Genomic DNA, 12,899 nt, shown 5'->3' on the forward strand with positions numbered 1-12,899 from the left:
GGTGGCCACAGCAGGAAAGGGTGGCCCCAGCAGGAAAGGGTAGCCCCAGCAGGAAAAGGTGGCCCCAGCAGGAAAAGGTGGCCCCAGCAGGAAAGGGTAGCCCCAGCAAGAAAAGGTGGCCCCAGCAGGAAAGGGTAGCCCCAGCAGGAAAAGGTGGCCCCAGCAGGAAAGGGTGGCCCCAGCAGGAAAGGGTGGCCCCAGCAGGAAAGGGTAGCCCCAGCAGGAAAAGGTGGCCCCAGCAGGAAAGGGTGGCCCCAGCAAGAAAAGGTGGCCCCAGCAGGAAAGGGTGGCCCCAGCAGGAAAGGGTGGCCACAGCAGGAAAGGGTGGCCACAGCAGGAAAGGGTAGCCCCAGCAGGAAAAGGTGGCCCCTGCAGGAAAGGGTAGCCCCAGCAGGCAAAGGTAGCCCCAGCAGGAAAGGGTGGCCACAGCAGGAAAGGGTGGCCACAGCAGGAAAAGGTGGCCCCAGCAGGAAAGGGTAGCCCCAGCAGGAAAAGGTGGCCCCCGCAGGAAAGGGGTAGCCCCAGCAGGCAAAGGTAGCCCCAGCAGGAAAGGGTGGCCACAGCAGGAAAGGGGTGGCCACAGCAGGAAATGGTGGCCCCAGCAGGAAAGGGTAGCCCCAGCAGGAAAAGGTGGCCCCAGCAGGAAAGGGTAGCCCCAGCAAGAAAAGGTGGCCCCAGCAGGAAAGGGTGGCCACAGCAGGAAAGGGTGGCCCCAGCAGGAAAGGGTAGCCCCAGCAGGAAAAGGTGGCCTCAGCAGGAAAGGGTGGCCACAGCAGGAAAGGGTGGCCCCAGCAGGAAAGGGTGGCCCCAGCAGGAAAGGGTAGCCCCAGCAGGAAAAGGTGGCCCCAGCAGGAAAGGGTGGCCCCAGCAAGAAAAGGTGGCCCCAGCAGGAAAGGGTAGCCCCAACAGGAAAAGGTGGCCCCAGCAGGAAAGGGTGGCCCCAGCAGGAAAGGGTGGCCACAGCAGGAAATGGTGGCCCCAGCAGGAAAGGGTAGCCCCAGCAGGAAAAGGTGGCCCCAGCAGGAAAGGGTAGCCCCAGCAAGAAAAGGTGGCCCCAGCAGGAAAGGGTGGCCACAGCAGGAAAAGGGTGGCCCCAGCAGGAAAGGGTAGCCCCAGCAGGAAAAGGTGGCCTCAGCAGGAAAGGGTGGCCACAGCAGGAAAGGGTGGCCCCAGCAGGAAAGGGTGGCCCCAGCAGGAAAGGGTAGCCCCAGCAGGAAAAGGTGGCCCCAGCAGGAAAGGGTGGCCCCAGCAAGAAAAGGTGGCCCCAGCAGGAAAGGGTGGCCCCAGCAGGAAAGGGTGGCCACAGCAGGAAAGGGTGGCCACAGCAGGAAAGGGTAGCCCCAGCAGGAAAAGGTGGCCCCGCAGAAAGGGTAGCCCCAGCAGGCAAAGGTAGCCCCAGCAGGAAAGGGTGGCCACAGCAGGAAAGGGTGGCCACAGCAGGAAATGGTGGCCCCAGCAGGAAAGGGTAGCCCCAGCAGGAAAAGGTGGCCCCAGCAGGAAAGGGTAGCCCCAGCAAGAAAAGGTGGCCCCAGCAGGAAAGGGTGGCCACAGCAGGAAAGGGTGGCCCCAGCAGGAAAGGGTAGCCCCAGCAGGAAAAGGTGGCCTCAGCAGGAAAGGGTGGCCACAGCAGGAAAGGGTGGCCCCAGCAGGAAAGGGTGGCCCCAGCAGGAAAGGGTAGCCCCAGCAGGAAAAGGTGGCCCCAGCAGGAAAGGGTGGCCCCAGCAAGAAAAGGTGGCCCCAGCAGGAAAGGGTAGCCCCAACAGGAAAAGGTGGCCCCAGCAGGAAAGGGTGGCCCCAGCAGGAAAGGGTGGCCACAGCAGGAAATGGTGGCCCCAGCAGGAAAGGGTAGCCCCAGCAGGAAAAGGTGGCCCCAGCAGGAAAGGGTAGCCCCAGCAAGAAAAGGTGGCCCCAGCAGGAAAGGGTGGCCACAGCAGGAAAGGGTGGCCCCAGCAGGAAAGGGTAGCCCCAGCAGGAAAAGGTGGCCCCAGCAGGAAAGGGTGGCCACAGCAGGAAAGGGTGGCCCCAGCAGGAAAGGGTGGCCCCAGCAGGAAAGGGTAGCCCCAGCAGGAAAAGGTGGCCCCAGCAGGAAAGGGTGGCCCCAGCAAGAAAAGGTGGCCCCAGCAGGAAAGGGTAGCCCCAACAGGAAAAGGTGGCCCCAGCAGGAAAGGGTGGCCCCAGCAGGAAAAGGTAGCCCCAGCAGCAAAAGGTGGCCCCAGCAGGAAAGGGTGGCCCAGCAGGAAAGGGTGGCCACAGCACTCAAGGGAGTGATTGAAAAAACTTCTTCCACTTTCCCCAACGCACAAGTGGTCATCTCCACCCTGCTACCACGGAAATACATCCACCCTGCCACCATACAGCGGGTGAATGCAAGCATTTTGTGAGACTGTGCCTCAAACCTAATGTCTACCTGGGCCACCACTCCACCATGGACTTGAACAGCCTTTATGACCAGGTCCACCTCTACAAGGCAACAATCCCAACTTTTGCCAGGACCCTGAAGGACATCACCCTCAACCGCAGCCCCTCACACAGGAGCAACAGAGCAGCAGACACCCACCCCAGACCTGCAAGACCCCCTCCTGAAGGACCTGCACCGAGAGAACCCACACCCAGAACAAATCATCACCAGCCACACCCCCCATGCCCTCCCCCCGCCCCTGTTGCAAGGACCTCAACATGACAGCAGCTCATATGCCCAGGCCGTGAGCAGAACAACAGGCCCAACCCCCACTAATGCACCCCCCCAAGCCCCATCCTGCAACTTAAGAGGTATGTATCAGATGCTCAACATGCTCTGCTCACACTTACACAGACCCACAAACAATTTGAAAACAAATCCAATTTTGATAAACTCCCATATCTATTGGGTGAAATACCAATGTGCCATTACAGCAGCAAGATGTGTGACCTGTTGCCACAAGAAAAGGTCAACCAGTGAAGAACAAACACCATTGTAAATACAACCCATATTTATATTTATTTTCCCCTTAACTATTTGTACATCGTTACAACACTGTATATAGACATATGACATTTGTAATGTCTTTATTCTTTTGCAACTTGTGTGAGTGTAATGTTTACTGTTCATTTTTATTGTTTATTTCACTTTTCACTTGCTTTGGCAATGTTAACATATGTTTCCCATGCCAATAAACCCTCTTGAATTGAATTGAGAAAGAGGGAGGGAGAGAGAGAAAGAGAGCGATAGAGAGAGAGAGAGAGAGGGTCAGAGACTCCTTTTAAACAAGCAGAATAAAGTCTTGACTAAATAAACGCCTGACTGAACCTGGCTGCTCCTTCTCAGTGGGGGTCACCTTGATGGAGGGATGGGAGCGGAGGAGAGGGAGAGGGATGAAAATAAACAGGCAGATTAAAGGAGGTGGAACGAGAGAAGAGGGGGGCGCGCTTCGCCAATGGACACCTGGGGCGAGCCCACGCCCTGTGATCCATCACACACACACACAGACATTACACACACCCACAGAGCCTGACACACACACCGGGACGCCTGACACACATTCCTGATGGAGATGAATGGAGGAGCGTTTCACCCTGAGAGCACACAGTGACAGCATACTGCTCAGTACAGAAAGTAAATGAGTGTGTGTGTTTGACAATCCACTAATTAGACAGAAATACACACACAGACAGAGACAGACAGAGAGAGACAGAGAGAGAGAGAAAGAGAGAGAGAGACAGAGAGAGAGAGATAGATAGAGAGAGGCAATCCCACACACACAGACAGAGACAGACAGAGAGAGACAGAGAGAGAGAGAGAGAGAGAGAAAGAGAGAGAGAGACAGAGAGAGATACATAGAGAGAGGCAATCCCACACCCACAGAGAGCGTAGTGTCCTGACCTGTACAAACCAGTCGATGGTGCAGCAGTTGACCAGAGAGGGGAACATACGACAGCGGGACCTGAAGGCATCTCCTACAGGACTCATACACAACACAATGTGCAGCTTCTCTCTGACCCGAGAGATGAAGAACTGGAACACCTAACACACACACAGGGAGATACACAGGTTACAGACACACACAGGGAGACAAACACAGGTTACACACACAGGTTAAACACACAGGGAGACACACACACACATATCTATAGAAATACATTCAAGTAAACACATACAAATGAACTCATGCAACAGACTCACTGTATAGTCAAGTGCCAAATTCAAACCGCCTGAGAGGAAATCAACTGAGTGTTGTCTAGACTGAGGCCAAAGTCAGTGTAATTAAAGTGAAGGGGTCAGAGTTCTGGAGGTGTCCAGAGTCTGCTGCTCTGCCTTATTGACAGACTACTGCTGGGACAAAGCTGCTGCTTCCACGCTTCATATAGGACCTTAACAAGACACTAGACACTAGACTCTAGACTGAATCCTACTGGGATGAATAGCTGAATATGAACACATACATCAATACATACATAATGTTGTGAATTAATAGCTAGCTGGATATATGTATAAAAACATGTATAAATATTAATAAATGGTACTGTCATGACGTTGCCCTGTTGAGGGAGGTTTATGACCCCCCATAAATGCCTTTCCCCCCCTTTTCTGTCCACTCTACAGAATGGTATGGAAACATCTAAAGGTTGGGGAAAAGAACAATCTTTGTGGAGTCCAACCAGTTGAAAGTATCCGTTGGTACTTAAAGAATATGATGTCAGATCAGTTGTTGTCTGGGACATTATATCTGATGATAGGACGACATAAACTGTATCTTGGAAAGTCTACCCATTCTAGATTCAGATTCACATGGAATTGTTGTGCAATTTAAATGTTTAAATATGAAAATATTTGTGAAAAGATGACATGTAATTTTAGTTTTTAAAATTAGAGAATTGTTTTCATAAGTAAAATATGCTCAATCAGTGGCCACCCCACGTGAATAGGTATTGGTTGGAAATGATGAAGCAACCCCTTTTCTACATTTCTATAAGAGCCCCCCCCATGACCCAATTCACTGCGAACTAAGCCAACCTCAGCGTGAGCTCTGGTTGCGAATGGTTGAACGACTACAACCTAACGAAATTAACATTGTGTTCCCGATGACGTGAGGACTGATGTCCATACGTTCAGAAGGGCGAATTTCAACGTGGAGGTGACGATCGCCATGCTGGACGGATGAACTTGACTACACAAGCCAGAATACAGCATGAGCTTAGTATGTCAACTTGGTATGAACTTTGAACTCTTATTCACTAAAGAAGTGATACATCCTAGACGTTGAGTTATCAGCAGCAGCTGTAAACGTGCGTGGCCTAGGAAAGGACGGACGGACAATCTTCAGAACGACAGTTCTACCACAAGACGACAGACTACAACGTATCCGCCCAGAAATATTCTTCAAAGGACAAGGGAGATTTCTGCTGGGCAACCCAGCCTTCCATCTTCGGCCAATCTATCGAAGCGCAGCTCAGAGAAAATATATTTCTTGCATTTTCCTTTTCTGAATGGGCGGTTATTTAGAATGCATAAGATTCTGTATTTACGATAGCATAGCTTCATAAGGTCTGATAGAAACCCAATCCTTTTGTTCCTCAGTCTTCCCGTGCTTTCATTCAAACCCAACCCCCTTTCTTTGTGTAACCATCCGTCAAATCGGTTCCGTCCGCTAGGGACGTTTTCTTGTATTAATTAGTAATCAATGTATGATCCAGCCTGTGTATATGTAATTATGTGTGATTATTTAGGTATTTAGTAAATAAATAATTAAACCAAATTTTGTATTGCTGATTCAACTTGTTAACCAGGGTTCGTGAAGATAACCAATAATTTTACGACGTTCAGATGAGACTGAATAAGGTGACGATTAATAATTGACTGCTGTTGATATAAAAGATTACCAGGTCTTTAAGAGTTTATTCGGAAGACAACAGCTCTATAAACATTCTTCCGTGGTGCCCCGACTTCCAAGTTAATACATTTACATGATTAGTTTAATCAGGTAATATTAATTACAGAGAATTGATTTTATAAAATAACATGTCATATCATTTAATCCATAGTAAAGACACAACAGTACATACATAAATATTACACATGTACTTATTATATTTAACCTTTATTTTGACAGGGAGTAAAGGTCTCTTTTACAGAGGAGCCCTGTAATTACAATTATATATTGAGTGTTATATGAGTGAGTGTGTGTGTACTCTACTGTACCTCGTCTCGGTTTCCCTCGTTGATGCCGGCCTCCTTGGCTCTGGGCCGTGTGGCAGCCAGGACCTGCTCCAGATCATCCTTCTCAAACAGGTTGGGCACCTCTCCACTGTTCAACATGTTGTTAATGTCCTCTAGGAACTCCTCCACCACGATCTGATGAGCAATAATACACACATGTAATGGAGGGGGTGGAAACGTGCCTGAGAACTGAAGACTGAAGCTATAGCTTCCAGGGCTAATGCCTCGGCTTCTGCTCAGCGGGGTAATGAGGTGATGAGTCACAGAGGTGGCATGGTTTGGCAAGCAGATGGTCACAGATAAACACTGGCCATAGCTACTTCATTAGCTGTCAAGTACAGTCTTTATGGAGGAACCTGCTATCTACCCATCACATAGCCTCCATAAATACTACTGTCTGGTACAGTCTTTATGGAGGAACCTGCTATCTACCCATCACATAGTCTCCATAAATACTACTGTCTGGTACAGTCTTTATGGAGGAACCTGCTATCTACCCATCACATAGTCTCCATAAATACTACTGTCTGGTACAGTCTTTATGGAGGAACCTGCTATCTACCCATCACATAGTCTCCATAAATACTACTGTCTGGTACAGTCTTTATGGAGGAACCTGCTATCTACCCATCACATAGCCTCCATAAATACTACTGTCTGGTACAGTCTTTATGGAGGAACCTGCTATCTACCCATCACATAGCCTCCATAAATACTACTGTCTGGTACAGTCTTTATGGAGGAACCTGCTATCTACCCATCACATAGTCTCCATAAATACTACTGTCTGGTACAGTCTTTATGGAGGAACCTGCTATCTACCCATCACATAGCCTCCATAAATACTACTGTCTGGTACAGTTTTTATGGAGGAACCTGCTATCTACCCATCACATAGCCTCCATAAATACTACTGTCTGGTACAGTTTTTATGGAGGAACCTGCTATCTACCCATCACATAGCCTCCATAAATACTACTGTCTGGTACAGTCTTTATGGAGGAACCTGCTATCTACCCATCACATAGCCTCCATAAATACTACTGTCTGGTACAGTCTTTATGGAGGAACCTGCTATCTACCCATCACATAGCCTCCATAAATACTACTGTCTGGTACAGTCTTTATGGAGGAACCTGCTATCTACCCATCACATAGTCTCCATAAATACTACTGTCTGGTACAGTCTTTATGGAGGAACCTGCTATCTACCCATCACATAGTCTCCATAAATACTACTGTCTGGTACAGTCTTTATGGAGGAACCTGCTATCTACCCATCACATAGCCTCCATAAATACTACTGTCTGGTACAGTCTTTATGGAGGAACCTGCTATCTACCCATCACATAGCCTCCATAAATACTACTGTCTGGTACAGTCTTTATGGAGGAACCTGCTATCTACCCATCACATAGCCTCCATAAATACTACTGTCTGGTACAGTCTTTATGGAGGAACCTGCTATCTACCCATCACATAGCCTCCATAAATACTACTGTCTGGTACAGTCTTTATGGAGGAACCTGCTATCTACCCATCACATAGCCTCCATAAATACTACTGTCTGGTACAGTCTTTATGGAGGAACCTGCTATCTACCCATCACATAGCCTCCATAAATACTACTGTCTGGTACAGTCTTTATGGAGGAACCTGCTATCTACCCATCACATAGTCTCCATGCACACCCCCTCCTCTCCCCCTCCTCCCCTCCCCTACCTGTGTGTCAGTGAAGAGGAACACCATGTCCTTGCCCTCCACCCCAGCCATCTTGAACAGTCGTCTCAGGTCTTCATGGAAGCTGTCGTAGTTGTATCCTCGGCTCAGTTCTATCTGGAAGCAGCGCATGCCGCACATGTGGGCCGCCAGCCGCGTCAGTGACTGTTTCCCCGTGCCCCCCACGCCCACCAATAGGGCGTTACCGCGCTCCTGGCGGATCATACGCGCTATCCTATAGGAACAGAAGGGCGGGGTTAGGAAGTAAGCAAAATAACAAATTGAAGCATTACAAAAACACATGAAACAAAAACGAACTCTTTATGGGGCTCTGGACAAAATAAGTTCACTAAATAGGGAATAGGGTGTCGTTAAGGATTCTAATCAGTTCACTAAATAGGGAATAGGGTGTCGTTAAGGATTCTAATCAGTTCACTAAATAGGGAATAGGGTGTTGTTAAGGATTCTAATCAGTTCACTAAATAGGGAATAGGGTGTCGTTAAGGATTCTAATCAGTTCACTAAATAGGGAATAGGGTGTCGTTAAGGATTCTAATCAGTTCACTAAATAGGGAATAGGGTGTCGTTAAGGATTCTAATCAGTTCACTAAATAGGGAATAGGGTGTCGTTAAGGATTCTAATCAGTTCACTAAATAGGGAATAGGGTGTCGTTAAGGATTCTAATCAGTTCACTAAATAGGGAATAGGGTGTCGTTAAGGATTCTAATCAGTTCACTAAATAGGGAATAGGGTGTGGTTAAGGATTCTAATCAGTTCACTAAATAGGGAATAGGGTGTTGTTAAGGATTCTAATCAGTTCACTAAATAGGGAATAGGGTGTTGTTAAGGATTCTAATCAGTTCACTAAATAGGGAATAGGGTGTTGTTAAGGATGCTAATCAGTTCACTAAATAGGGAATAGGGTGTGGTTAAGGATTCTAATCAGTTCACTAAATAGGGAATAGGGTGTGGTTAAGGATTCTAATCAGTTCACTAAATAGGGAATAGGGTGTTGTTAAGGATTCTAATCAGTTCACTAAATAGGGAATAGGGTGTCGTTAAGGATTCTAATCAGTTCACTAAATAGGGAATAGGGTGTTGTTAAGGATTCTAATCAGTTCACTAAATAGGGAATAGGGTGTCATTAAGGATTCTAATCAGTTCACTAAATAGGGAATAGGGTGTCGTTAAGGATTCTAATCAGTTCACTAAATAGGGAATAGGGTGTCGTTAAGGATTCTAATCAGTTCACTAAATAGGGAATAGGGTGTCATTAAGGATTCTAATCAGTTCACTAAATAGGGAATAGGGTGCGATTTAGGCCAAAACGTCTGTACACTATATAGGGAATAGGGTGCGATTTCGAAGGCATTCACTGCACTAATTAGGGAATAGGGCTCCGTTTCCGATCGTAAAACCACCTGGAGACGTGTTCTACAGCGTCCTGGAAGAACACTAGCTTGGTCTCCTTGGAGAAGGTCATGTTGTAGTCATCCAGGTAATCCTGGAGCACAGCCCTGATCTTATCTGGCTCTGTTAGGTCCTCATACAGACGGTCTGCCTTCTCTGCACCCACCTAGAGGAGAGGAGAGAGAGGAATGAGGAGGAAGGGAGGCAGGGACAGGAGGAGGGAGAGATGGAGAGGTGGGGACAGGAAGGGTTGCGAGATAGATAGATGGATGCCGTAAATGTTAAGCGCTTTGAGCACCTGGGAAATTGATTGGATTTATAGGCTTATAGCACATTTTACCTTGATGAAATCTCCAAATATGATGGGTTTGGTCACAAAGTAATTGGGTTCTAAATTGAAGCCAAAATATTTGCCTGATAGAAGAAGAACGGAAATATATTTAAAGAGTTGCTATTGATAGCTCAACAATTGTGGGACGTTTTAGATAAGGACATTGAAATGGCTTTCAAACTTAATATGTCAAAACACTGCTTAGTGGGAGGCAAAACTCTGAAAGTTCAAACTAGCCGTCTAGGTTCTATTGAACTCTGTGTTATGTTCTTACTGGCCAACTATGTCTAGGTTATATTACACTCTGTGTTATGTTCTTACTGGCCGTCTAGGTTCTATTAAACTCTGTGTTATGTTCTTACTAACTGTCTAGGTTCTATTACAGTCTGTGTTATGTTCTTACTGACTGTCTAGGTTCTATTAAACTCTGTGTTATGTTCTTACTGACTTTCTAGGTTCTATTAAACTCTGTGTTATGTTCTTACTGGCCATCTAGGTTCTATTAAACTCTGTGTTATGTTCTTACTGACTGTCTAGGTTCTATTAAACTCTGTGTTATGTTCTTACTGACTTTCTAGGTTCTATTAAACTCTGTGTTATGTTCTTACTGACTGTCTAGGTTCTATTAAAGTCTGTATTAGGGTCTTACTAATTGTCTAGGTTCTATTACACTCTGTGTTATGTTCTTACTGACTGTCTAGGTTCTATTACACTCTGTGTTATGTTCTTACTGGCTGTCTAGGTTCTATTACACTCTGTGTTATGTTCTTACTGGCTGTCTAGGTTCTATTACACTCTGTGTTATGTTCTTACTGACTGTCTAGGTTCTATTAAACTCTGTGTTATGTTCTTACTGGCTGTCTAGGTTCTATTACACTCTGTGTTATGTTCTTACTGGCTGTCTAGGTTCTATTACACTCTGTGTTATGTTCTTACTGACTGTCTAGGTTCTATTACACTCTGTGTTATGTTCTTACTGACTGTCTAGGTTCTATTAAACTCTGTGTTATGTTCTTACTGACTGTCTAGGTTCTATTAAACTCTGTGTTATGTTCTTACTGGCTGTCTAGGTTCTATTACACTCTGTGTTATGTTCTTACTGACTGTCTAGGTTCTATTACACTCTGTGTTATGTTCTTACTGACTGTCTAGGTTCTATTAAACTCTGTGTTATGTTCTTACTGGCTGTCTAGGTTCCATTACACTCTGTGTTATGTTCTTACTGACTGTCTAGGTTCTATTAAACTCTGTGTTATGTTCTTACTGACTGTCTAGGTTCTATTAAACTCTGTGTTATGTTCTTACTGGCCATCTCAGAGACGATGGTGTTGAAGTAGGTTTTGTCTTCGTTGTTGATGAGGCGGTCGTGGAACACTCTCTGACACTCATGACAGAACAGACGGAATATCCCAGTCTGATCTCTCACCGTGCCTGGCTCACACTGCAACATACCTGGAGGACAGACAGACAGACAGAGGGAGGGAGAGAGAGAATGAGAGAGAGAGGTGAAGGGAGGGAGAGAGGGAGGGAGGAGGGAGAGAGGAGGAGGGAGGGAGGAGGGGGACGAGAGGGAGCGGGGGAGGGAGGAAGGTAAAGAGGCAGGGAGGGAGAGAGAGAACGAGAGAGGGAGGTGGAGGGAGAGAGAGATGGAGGGAGGGAGGAGGGGGAGAGGGAGTGGGGGGAGGGGAGAAGGTGAAGGGAAGAGAGAGGTAAAGAGGCAGGGAGGGAGAGGGAGAGAGAATGAGAGAGGGAGGTGAAGGGAGGGAGGGAAGAGGGAGGTAAAAAGGCAGGGAGGGTTAGATGGATTTAACATGACCAGAGAATAATAAAACATGATTCAACGTGGTGGTTCTCACCCTGCAACCTTAACACATTAAGAAGTAAAGAAAACTCTAATATCTGCTGTTGACGCATCCCTGTTGTTATCAATGTTATCTAATACAATGCTAGGGATGCTTTAGGATATATGATGGGTCTGACACACCAGAGGATCCATGTTCAAGTCTGGTTAGAAAGTTGAGGGCATTAAAGTGACCACGCTCGCCCTCAGCAAGAATGGGGGCTGGGTTGGCCTTATTCGTCCTGGGTAAGTATTAATGCTGGTGTGTGTATGTGAGTGTATGTGTGTGTGTTTACGCTCGCTGGTGTGTGTGTGTGTGTGTGTGTGTGTGTGTGTGTGTGTGTGTGTGTGTGTGTGTGTGTGTGTGTGTGTGTGTGTGTGTGTGTGTGTGTGAGTGTGTGTGAGTGTGTGTGTGTGTGTGTGTGTGTGTGTGTGTGTGTGTGTGTGTGTGTGTGTGTGTGTGTGTGTGTGTGTGTGTGTGTGTGTGTGTGTGTGTGTGTGTGAGTGTGTGTGTGTGTGTGAGTGTGAGTGTGAGTGTGTGTGTGTGTGTGTGTGTGTGTGTGTGTGTGTGTGTGTGAGTGTGTGTGTGAGTGTGTGTGTGTGAGTGTGTTCTGCATGGTGACTCCCTAGCGGGGGTCAGGGAGCAGTAGTCACTTTAGTTCAGGCCTCTCTGCTCTGATGATGGTTGTGAGGCTGCTGGGTAGAGGACTGTACTGTCTCTGTCTGGACTTCAGGCTACAACCAAGAGCATCTCAGTCCATGAGCTACTTTAATAACTTACAAGTGAATAAGCAAAGACAAACTTTCTCACCCTGGACACACTTGGAGAGGTCCCTGAGGTTGAAGACGTAGTGTGTGTGTGTGTGTGTGTGTGTGTGTGTGTGTGTGTGTGTGTGTGTGTGTGTCTCTCACCCTGGACACACTTGGAGAGGTCCCTGAGGTTGAAGACGTAGTGTGTGTGTGTGTGTGTGTGTGTGTGTGTGTGTGTGTGTGTGTGTGTGTGTGTGTGTGTGTGTGTGTGTGTGTGTGTGTGTGTGTGTGTGTCTCACCCTGGACACACTTGGAGAGGTCCCTGAGGTTGAAGACGTAGTGTGTGTGTGTGTGTGTGTGTGTGTGTGTGTGTGTGTGTGTGTGTGTGTGTGTGTGTGTGTGTGTGTGTGTGTGTGTGTGTGTGTGTGTGTGTGTGTGTGTGTGTGTGTGTGTGTGTGTGTGTCTCACCCTGGACACACTTGGAGAGGTCCCTGAGGTTGAAGACATAGTGGGACTTGGCTGGTGTAGGCAGGAGGTCTACAGACATGCGGTGGTAGATCTCTACAGCTGCGTCTACGATGCTGCCTGCTGAAGACCTCACCGCCTGGGGGAACTCACTGAGGAAACCACTGAGGATGGCCTGGAGGGGGAGAGA

The 12,899-nt window shown here is 47.5% G+C and overlaps 1 protein-coding gene across 1 annotated transcript in view; it reads right to left on the reverse strand.

Annotated features, from left to right (window-relative positions):
- Positions 1-3,835: 3,835 nt before the first annotated feature.
- The window catches only part of LOC106599229 (dynein axonemal heavy chain 6-like), a gene marked incomplete at both ends in the record, with an annotated part of 90,674 nt that continues 81,610 nt past the window's right edge, over positions 3,836-12,899 (reverse strand). Inside the window, 7 exon segments of the mRNA XM_045711662.1 lie at positions 3,836-4,000; positions 6,176-6,328; positions 7,916-8,147; positions 9,335-9,489; positions 9,664-9,737; positions 10,960-11,106; positions 12,713-12,884. Of these exon segments, the coding sequence (XP_045567618.1) occupies positions 3,836-4,000; positions 6,176-6,328; positions 7,916-8,147; positions 9,335-9,489; positions 9,664-9,737; positions 10,960-11,106; positions 12,713-12,884 (1,098 nt within the window).

The sequence above is a fragment of the Salmo salar genome, unplaced genomic scaffold, assembly GCF_905237065.1.
Source record: "Salmo salar unplaced genomic scaffold, Ssal_v3.1, whole genome shotgun sequence".
NCBI lineage: Eukaryota > Metazoa > Chordata > Actinopteri > Salmoniformes > Salmonidae > Salmo > Salmo salar.